This window comes from Nelumbo lutea, chromosome 1 (genome assembly GCF_056320005.1).
Source record: "Nelumbo lutea isolate HS-2025 chromosome 1, American lotus-T2T, whole genome shotgun sequence".
Taxonomy (NCBI): domain Eukaryota; kingdom Viridiplantae; phylum Streptophyta; class Magnoliopsida; order Proteales; family Nelumbonaceae; genus Nelumbo; species Nelumbo lutea.
The window spans coordinates 16,488,524-16,504,241 of NC_142684.1; the positions used below are offsets into that span (position 1 = coordinate 16,488,524).

Sequence of the window (15,718 nt, forward strand, 5' to 3'; positions counted from 1 at the left end):
TTATTTTTTGGTTATAATTTAAAATTCTAGTTCAACTAGAATTTGGGGGGTTGATTAGTCAAAACTGTTCCCGTTTTATACCGTAACAAAATTAGACTTATGTACCGTAACAAAATTGGTCAGGTCATTCACCCTTCTCCACTTCTCTTAAACTTATGTACCGTAAAACTTTGTTATATAAAAATTACAGATCATTGTTAGTGATCATTAATAGAATGTGTCGCCATTAATTATTTTTAATGATTAAAACTTGATCCTCTGGTAAATAATTGATTAAAAATATAGCAGGTGAAAAACAAAGAAAAACATTATTTTTCTCTTTTATCCTCCTCTAACCAAAAGGTTCCAAGTCCATTTCGATGAAGTGATGTGAACTCCCCCAAATCTCAGATGGAGGGATAGTATAATAAATTTTATCATCACACCATTTTCATTTATGGCCAATTCAAAGAGAGAGATAGTAGTATAGTAAATTATACTAAAACGATTCAACTCTTTAACATACAGATTTTGAATCAGGTAAGAGAAACAGGGAAGAATGGAGGGGGGGGGGGAATTAGGTGGCTTATGATAATACTTTTTAGATCTCTAAGTCTGAAAATGTTGCTTTTCAGATGCCACTTATGTTTGGATTGAGTCTGAAAATTCAGATCTGAGATATATTTTTAGATTTAAATTTGTAAGAGGTAGGCCAAAAATTCTCATTCTTGATTTCCCTCACCCTCTCCCTTTCTCCTCTCCCCTTGTATTTCCACCACCGCCGCTACAACTCTAAGTAGCGACATTTCCACCTCTCTCTCTCTCTCTCTCTCTCGCCTCCCTTGTAATTATGATAAATTATAATTATCATAATTTGTTCATATTTTCAATATTATTTTGAATTTAATAAATTATATTTTATAAAATAGTACAAATTGAACTCAAAATTATCAAATAGTATGTCTAAGGGGTAAAATAGTAAAATTAAGGAATTTCAGATGCTGAATGTTTGATCCAACATAAACAATTTTCTCTGTTTAGAGCCTCTAAAAAGTCGAAAAGCATTTATGTTTCTTTTCAGATTTTAGACGCCATTAATATCTTTTTAACTTTTCAGATTTTAGATTTATCAAATGCTACCTTAGTCATTTAGATACTACCCCTTATTTTTTTTCTAGGAAGCACAATAAAGATGCTCTATAGGAAATAAGGTTTGAGGCATTTTTCTCTTTTCCCATTTTGTATATAAGTTTTTTCAACAAAGCACTCATGAGTAGGGGTGTGAATTCATATTTTGTTGGATTTGGATATCCCCATTTTGGATCTTCGGATCGGATCGGATAATAGAATCTTATTAGAAATTGGACCAAATTCAAGGAATCGAATTCGATTCACTCCTATCCATTTCGATATAACACACACACACATGCACGCACACACACACAGACATATAAATGTATATATATATATATATATATATATATATATATATATATATATATATTGCATTTTTGTAAATTTGTTATATTATTTACTTTTTATAAAAACATGTATATATATGATGAAAATAGTTGAAAAGATACATGTATTTTTTTTTGTTTTTCTCTATTTAAATTTAAATTATATTTTTATTTTAATAATTTATTAAATTAAAAATTAAATTGAATCATATTAGATCTGAATATCCGACTTCCTCATCGGATTTGAATTCAAATCAATGTTTGTGAGATTTGATTGAATCTTTGCATCAGATTGGATCTATTGTTTATAGTATCGGATCAAATTCGGATATTACCCTAGCTCAAGTCCAATTCGATCCGTTTGCATCCCTACTCACAAGCTCTTTCATAAATCATAAATATTGAAATAAATGGTAAAGAAATTCCTAACTTAAAATGGGTTAAAGTGCTAGCATATCATATGAAATAAATTTTAGGGACAAAGTAAGTAACTGCCCAATTAAGCATGTCTAAGTTGATGAAATTCTTAAGCGTACGTTTTTAAATTTGGAATGTTTTGAGTTATTTGATGTTCTCTCCCGATTCCAATAGTTATCAAATGCCACCTTGAATTAATATCTAGAATGACCCCTGCATGCCTGGGTGAGAAGGTTTTAAATTTATGTTCCCAGGTTAGGACTGGGGAAGTGTCACATTGTGAAAGGTTAATTGATATAAATTTTAGATTTTGAAATATGAGGAAGATTCATTTATAATACATTTACTAATATTGGTTGCACATTAAATTTATATCTCAAATGATTATGTTAAAGTATACTTACATTTTATTAATTTATATTTTATAAGGTGTAATTTCATGTTTAATAAGATGCATTTATCATCACGTTCAACCAATCACATATTTTGCTGCACTACAATAAATGTGCTATAAATTTGTCTAAAATTGTTTTTAGATAAAAAGAAAAATCTATAATATTGGAAAGACATGATACTGGAATAGCTTTGACCAATCAAAGGACCCATGAATTTTAATGAATACCCATGATTGGTAATTTTTTTCTTATACCAATTAATTGGCTATCTTTACCAAAAAATAGTTAATTGGCGATAACTTTTTTTGATATCATGTCTTTGTTAAAAAGTATAGGAAATTAATGTACTATGCAAATTTGCGGCAAAAGTAAAAAAAGAAAAAAAAAATATGTGTATGGGTCGGATGGAAATGGATCATCGGGTTCGGGTTCTGGAAAAGGATCCAAGTTCCAAGGGACCACAATCTACAATACATTCCCAAACCAGCTACGGCCAACCGTTCTTTAGATCATGGAATGATGGAATTGATGAATCATGAATCATCAGTTTAGATCCCAAAGTAATTGTGTGGTACATCCGATTAATTGATGGTACGTACCACATGTGTATACGCAGTTTAGATCCGATATCGTAAAGTGTGGGACCTGTCCGGGGATTTCGAAATTCGAACCGTTTACAATAGCATTCGTACCGTTAATATTAACCAATCACAACACGCCACGCCACCTCTGTACATGTGGGCCTCACATGTCAAGCTTTTCTGCCCATTGGCCCAGCATTCGCCTTTTCTCCAGAGGATTATGATTTATAATTTCCGAAGTGTCGGTCTGCCCATTGGCCGAGTCATTCAGTCAACTGGTTTTTCAGATACCAAACCTCTCCGGTATCATTTCAAATTGTGACTCCAAATAATTCCAAAAGATTTAATTCCCAACAAATTCATAACCAATCAAAAGGGATTTATTTTTCCTAAATTCACATCAGTCGTAACCCGTGTGATGCACGGGTCTTGTTAAGGCAGCGGGAGGAGCATTGTGATAAAACCCAATTGGGTCAAGCCTTGAGTCCAATTCAAATGAGATGGGCCGAATTTTGTATTAATTATTAAATTAAAATAAAATTAATTGTAAAATGAGGAGAGAGAAAATAAACAGGAGAGAGAATGACTTACATATATGATATATCTAAATTGCAAAATTAAAAAATTAAACAAAGTGATCAAATAAGTTACATCACAACTAATCAATCTCTCTTTGTTCCACAGGAAACTAACAGAAAATTACAGTAATTAACAGGAAATTTAATTTATTGTAACTTACTGTTTAATTACAGGAAATTAACAGTAATTTAATGTTAGTTCATTCTATAAGATTAAATAACAGGAAATTACTTTTAATATCCGGTGACAAATGACCACATCTTATAAGATTAAATTAGTGAGAAATTACTGCTAGTTAAATATAATTTGCAAAATATAAATAAATTATGTTATTCAATAAATTAATTCAGTTAATAAAAAATTACTGATAATTTATATATCTTAAGTATCAATAAATTTACTGTTAATTCAGAATAAGTTATTGCTAATTTACTGATAATTAAAATTATTATTAATTAAATTACTAATTTAATGTTAATTATCAATATCTTAACACTAAATTAACAAAGGACAATCACCAAAACGGTTGTCTTTGAGGTCTTGCGTTTGGGAAGGAGATAGCCCAGCGTGCCAAAGCTACAATGGAGCAGACAAATGCATCGAATCCTCTTCTTTCTGCATTGCAAAACTTGCAAGAAGCATCAACGATCTCTAAGTCTTTTTAACAGGAGAGCTTTGTTCACTGTGTTGGCATTCAGGCTGCCCGACCCATTGACCCAGTAAGATCATCTTCTTGACCCGACACGCTGTTATAGTGATTACTTGATAGAGCCATTTCAGTCTATAATCCAGAATCCCAGACTGTAGAGCACAGTTAATTCGTTTGATAAAATCTCTAACAAATAAATTGTGATTAATATAAGGAATCCACAAGTAGATGACACACAACCACAACTCACAACTCATAAGGGTGGTTATAGACCTCTTCTTGAGTAGGTCCATTTATTTTCACATTCCTGACCATTCACTATTCTGTTGGTGCTTTTCCCCCAACTCATTCACACTTTAATTTATTTCACAATTAGTCGGGACCCGGAATTTGCTAAGTGAAATTGAGGCAGAAGGACCCCAATGTAATTTTAAATTGGAACGGACTGGAGTTCAATTAGGGATCATCGAACTGAATATTTAGCTATTTGAGCTTGGCTCACAAAAAAATGTAAGTTTGAGTTCAAGCCAAAGACTTGAATTTGAATTCAGCTTGTCTCCAAAATATAAATTATACATATATAATTATTTTTTATTTTATATACAAAAAATTAAGAACAATAAAAATTATTTATTAATACATACATAATATATATGTGAGGCAAAAGGATCCCAATGTAATTTTAAATTGGAATGGGCTGGAGTTCAATTAGGGATCGAATCCAGCTGAATATTTAGCTATTTGAGCTTGCTCACAAAAAAATGTAGGCTTGAGTTCAAGCTAAAGACTTGAATTTGAATTTAGCTTGGCTCCAAAATATAAATTATACCTATAAAATTATTTTTTATTTTACATACAAAAAATTAAGAACAATAAAAATTATTTATTAATACATACATAATATATATGTGTATGCATATGAAGGGATGGGAGATACATCATATAGATGGCCGAACCCTACAGGAAGGTTGGGCGAAATTTCAAAAATTTCTTTACTCCCATCCGGGAATCCTATTCCCAATTTAGAAAACTGCATTTCAAAGTTCATTCTTGTAACCAAACCAGACCAAATTTGAAACCAAATTAAGGAAGGGATATACCTGATACGAAATCCACGCAAGAATGCTCTTCCCAACGTAGTTGTTTACGCCCAAAGAGAGTACCAAATCCTCCCTCCACTGAAGATGACACAGCTTAGGGTGAGGCAGGATCAACAGGTAGTTCTTCACCAAGAACTAGTGATTCTTCAGCAAGAATCGAATGGGACAGTGAGCACAAGTTCTAGATTGTTTCTTCTAGCAAGAAACAATATCAAGATTCAATCTTGATCCAATCTAAGAACTGGAGATCGAACAGGGTGGGGTGGCAAGAGCAGAAGACAAGAGCAGTCTAATTGTGTTGTCTTCTCTCTGTATTCAGTGAATGTGTCTTTGGAGGTTTGCCATGCTCTCTTATTTATAGCCTTAAAGAGAAAATTTTCTAATCCCATTAGGAGTTTCCTAATTCAAATCTTTTATTTGAATCTGGACTCTTTAAGTGATGAGCATAATCCCTTATCTTATTTGCAGATAAAGATCAACATTCCTAATCAAATTAGGAGTTCATTTGATCCAAATCTTTATTTAGATCTAGACTCTTTAAGTTAGGGCTGTTCATAAGAAGGCCCAACCCGACCAAATCGACCAACCTGGACTGACCCAACCCGAGTCAGCCGGGTTTTCATCAGCACGGGTCGATTTCGAGTTATGCAAATTCCTAAACCGATTATTCAGGTCGGTTTTAGTTTTCACACAAGAAAATTGAACCGACCCGAACCAAACCGACTTACTTCCTAATTCAAACATGAAGTTCCAAAGCCCATTAGGCCACCTAGTTTTTGAAGGGTTGCAAGAAACTTTTGATTAGTGAATAGTGATTAATGAACAATTTTTGTGATTAACTTTTCATTTAAATTTTATCATAGGAGATGGCTGAAATGATGTTCAATTTATGACTGTTTTTAAAATTAGCAAGATTTTATCATAGAGAAGAACTTAGAACTGAAACCAACCCAAACTGACCCAACCTGACTTAAACCGACCAGCTCGGTTTTGGTTAACACTGGGTCAGTTTCAGTTTCTATGTCAGGTAACCCAACCAAGTTGGGTCGGTTGGAAAAACCATAGTAAACTGACCCAACCCGACCCGTGAACAACCCTACTTTAAGTGGATAAGGATAATCGCTTATCTTATCTACTGATCCAAATTCCAGATCCGCCCCTATTTAATTAATCTAATTAACCCAGTTCGAAATGGGCTTTTAGGCCCATTAAGCTTTCAGGTTCACTTCCACTTTAATGCTGGCTATCTTGGCCCTCTTTGTATGGTGTGGGACCCTATCATTGATCTACACATCAACCACATGGGTTCAGCCTAGCCTCTGTTATAAGGCTTGGCCAAATTCACTATTGAATACAGTGAACCCCTGAGTCCATCACTATGGGCTTTCAATGGGCCCAACATTTATACTAAATGGTCCTTAGGTCCAGTCATCTTATGAAAACGCAAGGACTGTGGGCAGAATGCAAGATTAGCCCATCAGGTATAACCCTCAATGGTCTTACACTTAACCTCTCAGCCCATAATGATCAAACACTACCCGACAAGAGATGGCATCTCCCTCGGCTGCAAGGTGCAATGTTGCACTCTCTACTCACATGGATCCCAGGAATTAAAACCTTTTGGAAACATTTTGAAAACATAATATATATATATATATATATATATATATATATATATATATATATATATATATATATATATACAAAACAAATTTCAATGATTGAAATCAACTACCAACAGTTTAGGTTTCCATTAGAGATAGCGCATCCCCAATCATTCACTTTGTCCGACAAAGGGGCTGATCCTGTCACTATGATCACCCACTCAGATGAATTCTCGGACTATCCCAACATACCCAGGTTTTGACTCCCTCTAAGGATTTCACTGATTGGCATATAAAAATAGCCCAATCTAGCACCTAGTGCAATATCATAATTTAGTCTAGGGGTCTAGTGTAACACTCCAGTTTTGCCCATCTAACTCCAAGGTCCAGGGTAATACTGAAATTTTGGTCCGGTTCAGAGTTTCAAGAAAACCCACACTGCATGTACCTCAGGTCTCACCCTGGTAGCTGAGACAAGTCACCCCAACTAACTTGGCGGTACATCAGTGTCATCCTTGGCAGGATAAATCTCCCCAGATCTATTCAACGGCTGTGAAAATTCTAAACTAACTCATATGTGTCTAGTTTAAGGGTATTACACAGAAACACACCATAATAACATGAATCAAATATGTACTTTATTCATTTACAATAAATTCATAACGTACATCATGCTGATTGGAGCTAAGGGCATACACTATCTAACATGTGTGCATGTGCGTGTGCATGTATTAGGCTTGAATAGGCTTGTGAGTTTCATGAGTTGAGCTTCATTGGGATCAAGCTCAACTCGGTTTAAACCGAGCCAAATTGATCTTTTCACGAGGCTTGTGAAAAGCTCTGTTTGTTTCCACCCCTATCCAAACCTAGCATTGCTCTTGGGTTAGATAAATTTGTATCAATTTTTATTAAGTTTTATTGATTTTTATTATTTCCAGCAAAATTTTAGTAATGTTTATAGTTTCAATTAAAATTTAAATGGGATTAAAAGGCAAATGGTAGGTTTTAGTGAATCTGGGAAACTAAAAGGGTGTTTTAGTAAATAACAATTTTTATTTATTAAATTAACAAAAGTTGATTCCTGATTCCTGATTCTCTGGACTATGTTATGTTGTTCATTGAATGAGACCTCATTGGGGACCTTGCTTTTGTGGTTGAGTGGGCCCTACCTACCCATGATTAAGATGGAACATGTGAGATTAGTGATGCTTGGGCCAGAAAAGAGACCTCCAGAGCCCATATTTTGTCTTGAATGATCGATTCTGACCACTGTTTTGTATTGAAAATTGAAAGCTTGAAACAAAAACTCAACCTAGATAGTGGAGTTGGGTCATGGTAAATGTCAAAATATAATGTTATATAATTCAAAGGATTGTGGAGGGGAAATTGGGGACTAAAGAACAAAGATTCTTCTGTGGAAGTAAGCTCTTATAACTTATTTATATGGAGATTAAACAAAGAATTCCCTTGAATTGAATTGGTAACCTGGGTTCTTGTCATCAGAAAGACAAAAAGAGGTATGAGAGATGAGAGATCATCACCTCTGCAAAATTGGTAGGTTTTGAAGCTATGATCAGTTTGAGATGCCAATGAATAAAAGAGATTTTGTGAATCGTGCATGAGATGATAAAACTTTCTATGGGGTGCCAAGAGTATAGAAAACAAATTAAGTCTTGAATAGCTTAATTTGGATGGTGAAAATGGATGTGATTAGGGTGGGTTAAGTGAAGGAGGTGAGCTTATTCTTTCTTGAAATTTCAAGATAACCATGTTTAGACCACAAAAAAATTATTATATGCAACATTTCTTTTTTCCCTTGGAAAGACTTTTGTTCTAGTCACCTGTAGTCATAACAGTAGAACAACAATGTGAACTACATGCAGGTTGAGATACCAAATGTCTTACAAGTTTGCTTCAAAGTTCAAACTGTCATTCACTCTCACATCATTTAAAGTTTGGGCTAGTAATTACTTCATTACTCAACTTGGATAACATTTTTTTTTATCTAGTGTTGATCTTAATACAGTTCAATGCAACACTGTTTGTAGGTGTTTCGGGCTTTAACCTGTTTTAAGGGGTAGGTAGGCCTTATACCGATTCTCCTAAGTAGGTTTATTTTGGTGGTGTTTGGTATTATGAGGTTGTGTAGTGCATGATTTTTGAACAGTCGTTAGACCATTTTGCCTAAGAACTGTCTAAGCAATCGGTTCTGTTTCATCCTTGAACCACTTTTTGTCAAGATTTAGGTTTCCTTGTTTAGATTTATTCTGTTTTAATAAATCCCTATTAAGTAGGTAGTTTCCAGCTTTGACTCATTCTCTGCTCTTTACCACAATTTGTTGGTGTAAAACGTAGGCTGTTTTTTCTCTCAATTAGTTATTGTAAAGGCTATTTATTAGCCAAAGTTGTTGATCAATAATGGAGAATCATTCCAGTTTGTTTTAAGCTTGTTCTATTCAAGTTCTGATTCACAACACATTTTTTGCTTAAAACCGCTGACTTGATCAATGACCAGCTAACCCAGGCGGTCGATCCATCGGCCCATTCAACCCAAACAATGGTTTCAGACTTTTTTATTTTATAATTATTATTATTATTTTTTAAACTATAATGGATTGTCCCTTCATATTAGACTATTGTGGCCAAAGCGGTACTGGTTCTAAGTCAGTTTTTAAAACATTATATAAATGTCATGAAACATTTTTGTCATTACATAAATGGTATTTAGGCTCAGTTTGAAAAATATATATAGTATAAATACATATAAAATAATACAAAATACAAAAATTTTGGGCTCTACACATTTGTATTTGTAGAGCATTTTCATTCTATCAAACCAAATTCGTAGGTCAATCAAATACAAACGTGGTCATTTTGTTATTTGTGATGCTTAATGGCAAGCGTAGGGTTTATGTGTAATAAACAATAAGGAAAATTTAATCAATAGTGATTAATTTTCCAAAGCATAAATCAAGTACAGACACATGCAACATCACAACCATGCATAAACCCTAATACCAAACACCCTCTTTGTTGAGGGATCCCACCAGATCCATAAGTGAATTACAGACCAAATTATATATAGACAAAAAGCTGTATTTGTTATTACCACGTAAAAAAATAAAAACAGCCACTCACATTCACAGGCTGTTCCCAAAGCTGGAAATCAAACATCTTAAGTATATACCAATCTCCCGCTGTACATGTAGGAGAAAGTGTGCTTAATCAAAAGAAGGAAAACAAAACAACATTATAACAACAAAATTAACCGGGGAAATAAGTAATTCAAAACAAAAAGAAACTCAGCAGAGCAGAGCAACCAGCCTCTTTCTAATCCGCAACTAACAAAGGCTAAACGCGTTGCTACTACACCTGCTGCTGATCTACCCCTTGCCATGTCCACACGATATCTTTGAGGGAAGGTCTCAGCTCCTGGTTGCAGAATTTCTGATACTCCAGTGTATCCCCAGACGCTTTCTTCACCTCCACCATGTAAAATGAAGGTGTAACCTCAAAGATCTCTGCATTAATGGCCAGGTGCCCCTTCCTCCCTTCCTTGCTTCCTTCCAGCTTCACCATCCCGTCTTTCTTCTTCACCTTAAACCTCTCCATCTTCGCGATCTCCTCGAACTTGGATACGATTGCCGATGCCGGCTTTGTTGTTGTGAACCGAGCCTCCTGCTTGTGCTCGCTTTGTTGAAACAGACCAGATAGGTTGAATCCTGACGACAAGGAGATGATATCAAATGCATTCATGCAGGTCGGTTTCATGGAGCTTGTTCCCTCGGATTTCTCTTTGAAACAGTCATCTGGATTGGACTCAAAGGCTTTCTTGATATCCCTGTCTATTGCTGAAACATCTTCTTCAACTGGTGGAGCCTGAAAGGGTCTGAATCCCTTCCTGAACCATGAGTTCTCCATGACCTTAGCCAGGGTGATCCGTGTGCTTGGATTAGGATCCAGCAACCTGGAGAGAAGCTTGCGAGCCTCCGGCGAGATCCACTGAGGACACCTGAAGTCTCCTCTGCTTATCTTCCTGTACATCTCCATGAGGTTGGAGTCATGGAAAGGGAGATATCCTGCCAGTAGGACGAACAGAACGACCCCACAAGACCAGATATCCGACTTGGCCCCGTCGTAGCCTTTCTTGCTGATGACTTCCGGTGCGACGTAGGCCGGCGTTCCACACGTAGTGTGGAGCAGACCGTCTTGACTCCTGGACTCCCACAGCGCGCTCAGGCCGAAGTCTGAGACCTTGAGATTGCCATTCTCGTCGAGGAGGAGGTTTTCTGGCTTGAGGTCGCGGTGGTAGACCCCTCGGCTATGGCAGTAGTCGATGGCTCCGATCAATTGCTGGAAATACTTCCGTCCGGCGTCTTCCTTGAGCTTCCCTTTGGATACCTTGTTGAAAAGCTCCCCACCCCTCACGTACTCCATGGCAAAATAGATCTTGCTCTTGCTGGCCAAGACCTCGTAGAGCTGAACAACATTTGGGTGATGAACCAGGTGCATCACAGAGATTTCTCGCTTGATCTGTTCCATCAACCCAACCTTCAGCACCTTCTCCTTGTCAATCACCTTGATTGCAACGCTCTGGCCAGATCGGATGTTCCTCGCGTGGTAGACTTTGGCGAAGGTCCCTTGGCCTAGCAGCCGCCCCATCTCGTACCTTTGCATCAAGATGGTCCCTTTCTTCTCCATTGGTCCTCCTCCCGGACGAACAGACATCTCAAGATTCTTACCAGTTGTGCCACTCACAGCCACAATTTCCTGCATCCTGGGCTCCTTGTCATTCCGAAAACTTACACAGGACGGAGGAGGAGGAGGAGGAGGAGGAGAGGAAAGGAAATTAAACCTTGCCCGGAGGCAGGTTTAACTACGAAATTCTCCTGAGTCAGGAATCAGTTGCAGGCAATTTCTTCAAGAAGATGACTCTCTCATGGCTTCCAGGCAAGAGAAAAACCTTGTCTCTCCAGCTCAAGGAGATGTTTTCTGTTAAAAAATAGTAAAATTCTGGTCAGGTTTATCGGAGATGTAATGGGGCTTGCTCTCTCCCTACGTGCAACTAGGATTGGCAGTTATTTCTCTCGCTCTACTTATAGCAAAAAATGGGCTCATCAACATGACCCATTTAAGCAAATCAGAGGACCATTAACACCTAACCATCTACCGTTGTGATTCTCATGAAATTCAGATGGAAAACAGTTGAATAACTTACCTTATCTTCAGCTCCTAGTCCATTATTTTATTGGTGGTGAAGAATTGAAGATTGAAGAGAACACATGGCCCATTTGAATTTCCACTCTCTGTGTAGAAGAAGGAAATAGATACGATAATTTGATGGGGTCCATGCTGCAATTGTGGTGGATGTTTCCACCCATGATCAACGGTCAGAAAACTGCGCTGATTCTATATCCAGACATTCACAGAAGTCAGCGTCAATTCTACAAGGTCCAAATCTGGGTTGTCTACTTGTAGTGGGATACTACCACATGTATTGATCGGATGTGAGGTGTATGTCGTGAGACAATGGGGAATGAGAGGGACTTACTCAGGGGACCCACCAAGGTTGGAGGGGACCAGGACCATGTGAAGTGCGGTGTTAACGATGTATCGTGCCATGTGGACTTGAGTCCATTTCTTTGTATAATGCCCACAAGACTTGGATCTGTCATATGTGTTGTGAGGTGGGTGGTGAAGGATGGCCCGCCGTGGGCCTCGATGTAGTGGGTCACTCTGGAATATACCTTCCTTGGTTGGCTTGCAGCAGTACGCATCAGAAACGTAATTTACGGTGGGAACCATAAAATATCACTCTGCGACGAGGAACTTTTGATATCGATGGTAGGGGTAGGGATGCCAATTTACCCCATCCCCCCATGGGGACTCCACTTCCCCCATCCGATGGCGTGGGGGATGGGAATTGTTTTGACGGAATGGGGATGGAGACGGCGATTAAGAAAAATCCCTGATCAGGGTTGGGCTCGGAGAAGGGGATTGACTGATTGAGGTTTCCGTCCTGTTGGACCCTAATTATATATTTATATATTTAAATGTTATTTATATTAAATGTATATTATTTATATATATATATAAAATATTATTTATAATTTAAAATATTTATTTATTTAAGTAAATTTATTTTTCAAAAAAATACTATTATCTAAAAAATTTCAAGGATTTAGGTCCCCGTGAAGAACCCATCCCCGTTGGGGATCGAGGACGGGGATAGGGGTTAATTTCAGAATCGGGGGCAGGGACAGGGACTATGATCCCCACCCAAAACCTGTCCCGTTGCCATTCCTAGGTAGGGGTGTCAATAAACCAGTTTTGGAGTGGACCCCGCCTAAATCAAAATCAAGACCAGTAAAATATATTGAATTGGACCTGACTATACTTAATGGTCTAAACTATTTATTGATCCTAGTCCTTCGATAATGGATTTATATTGAATTGGGTCAGATTGAATTAATATCTAGTCCACTGATAGAAGATAGGTGTTAGTGGAGCGAATTTGGGTTGAAACCAATCTAAATTAAAACTAATTTGAATAGGTTGGACAGTCTGGTCAGACATTAAATTGGAGTGGTCCAAAATGGTCTAACGTATTAACCAGATTGAATTGGACGTGATACATCTATAATGGACTCATATTAAACCGGATCGAGTTGGATCAATCCGGTCCAATTGACACCCCGAGTTGATGAGTCGTATCGGGTTAAACCTGACCAATCAGAATATTCCCCAACGTTACATTACAGAATACAATAAAACTGCACTGTAAATGGACCATTCCACCAATGCAACAATGGAATTGCACTTAAAACTATATTTGTTTTGTTTGTGTATTGTCGAGTTAGGGTTAGCAACTGTACATAGGAAAACCGTTCACATATAAAGCTTGAAAACGGGTTGACTAAGGCATTGGGTAGATTTAGATGGTTCGGGTCGCGTAGAGGGTGTCCATTGGAGTCAGGTATCAATAGCATGGCCATATCTGAGATTCACCCACGTAGCAAGTTTGGGAATGGGTTGATTAATCCATTAGGTGATTTCCCTCCTAAGTCTAGCCCAAGCCTGACTCAGCTTAGGCCCAAACCTAAAATCTTGGGCCTTTTTTCTATTGAAAGCACTGTTTTTAAAACCGAACTGGATCGGACGGTTGGACTGGAAAAATTGGGAACCGGTCACTTGATCGGTTCTGTTTTCTTCCAAAACTGCTTTTTCCCCCAAAACCATTGATTTTGGTCAGTAAACCATTGAACCAGCCGGTTAATTATTTGAACCGTTTGAACAGTTTTGATCGTTTTTCAAATTTTTAATTTTTTTTGTCAGAATGAATTGGCCATTTGGGTCAAACAGTCGAACTGTTCGAATCGGTAACCGGACCCCTGACCAGTTCGGTCACCAATTCATTTTTAAAAATCATTGAAAGTATACTAACCCATGAAAATTTATCAAATTCCATGGGGGAGGGAATTTGATATGCCAATCTCTCAAATGTGAGAACGGATGGATATGATACCAGAAGAACTTTGATCAATCCAATGAATTTTCAGTGGTAAATGCACACCTTTGTATAAGACGCTAAGGCCCTATTTGGTTCGCAGGAATAGGGGTCTAGAATTTGGTTGGGTGGAACTGGAATCCCATTCCCATTCTTGCTGGAATAGTATTCTTCCATTTGAGGGATTGGCCATTCTCTACCCCTTCCTTAGAATTGAAATCTCATTCCTGATAATTACAATTTTCATTTTCATTCCGGTCTGAATCAAACAGGTTATTAGAATAGACTATTCTGGTCAACTGCAAATCAAATGGACCCTAAGTATTGGATGATCCATACCGTTCGAGAGATGCCTTGGGGAACCTAAAACCTAGACTGAGGCGGGCCCAGCCCAACTTAAGCCTACCAAACATTCTTTAATTTATTGAAACCATTTAAGTGTGACTTCCTATGTTTATAATACGTTTTTATGCATATACCATATAGTCACAATATTATATACTTTCTAATATGAATGTATTCAACTCAGGCCCACACAGCCATAGCATGGATTGCATCCAAACATGGCCCAACACACCCTAGTTGCACACTTGCACCCCCTATTAAACCTCTTTTAAATTTAATCCTTGTGGCTTGGTGGGCTGAAATTGGATTTGATATTTATAGAATACTCCAAACACCACGTTGCAATTGTTCATTAGGAACATCTCTTCATGAATGACACTTAAAGTATCATGTGCAGCTCTGAATGCTGTGAGGTTGGTTTGAGGATCACTTTGAGAGAAGTAAATTTGAATTCCGGTGGAGTTCGGCTTCAGTCAGGGCAAAGCCTGTTCGAACAGCCTTTACTGTCTTGCATTGAGAATATCTCCGTACTTATATGCTTAATTTCATGGAGAGATATTCCTAATGCAAGGTTGTAAAAGCCTGTTAGACGGTGTGAGCATATATTTGCCTTGATAGAAGCAGATCTCAATTCAGTGGGGCTTGTTGCAGACTTGCAAGCTCATTCCACAGCAAGTCAAACAAATCATTTCAATGATATGATAGAAGATTGTAATCTAATAGAGATGGAATATAGAGGAAATAAATTCACATGGAAAAATAAACTGATTCATGAGAAACTAGATCGAGTTTTCATGAATATGGAATATTGGACCAATCTCTATCCAAATGCCTATAAGGAAAATCTTGCCATACCTAGGTTTTGAGCCTAATTCGTTCTGATTCCAACTAATGTGGGGTAGTGGTGTGGAAAGAAACATTATAGAAAATGAATGGGGAAACAATGACCAAGGGTCAAAAGGAATCTAATTTATAAAAAAGAGGAACCAAGCTGTTCATAAACTAAGATTATGTTTGGGAGTGTTTAAAAATAAGTGCTTATTTGGACCATTAAGCACTTATTGGTATTTGGGGAATAAGCGCTTATTTTAAAATTAAGGAC

General features: G+C 37.1%; 1 protein-coding gene across 1 annotated transcript; it reads right to left on the minus strand.

Annotated features, from left to right (window-relative positions):
* Positions 1-9,844: 9,844 nt before the first annotated feature.
* On the minus strand, positions 9,845-12,083 carry LOC148873708 (CBL-interacting protein kinase 5-like). The gene is made up of 2 exons (XM_088963911.1): positions 11,983-12,083; positions 9,845-11,756 (listed from the first exon to the last, which is right to left on the minus strand). The coding sequence occupies exon 2, from the start codon at positions 11,538-11,540 to the stop codon at positions 10,131-10,133; it is 1,410 nt and encodes a 469-aa protein (XP_088820037.1). The 5' UTR covers positions 11,541-11,756; positions 11,983-12,083; the 3' UTR covers positions 9,845-10,130.
* Between the last annotated feature and the right edge of the window lie 3,635 nt (positions 12,084-15,718).

What these genes read in the sequence shown, in the direction of transcription:
- LOC148873708 (XM_088963911.1), bottom strand. Translation starts at nt 11,540, where the DNA reads ATGCAGGAAATTGTGGCTGTGAGTGGCACAACTGGTAAGAATCTTGAG.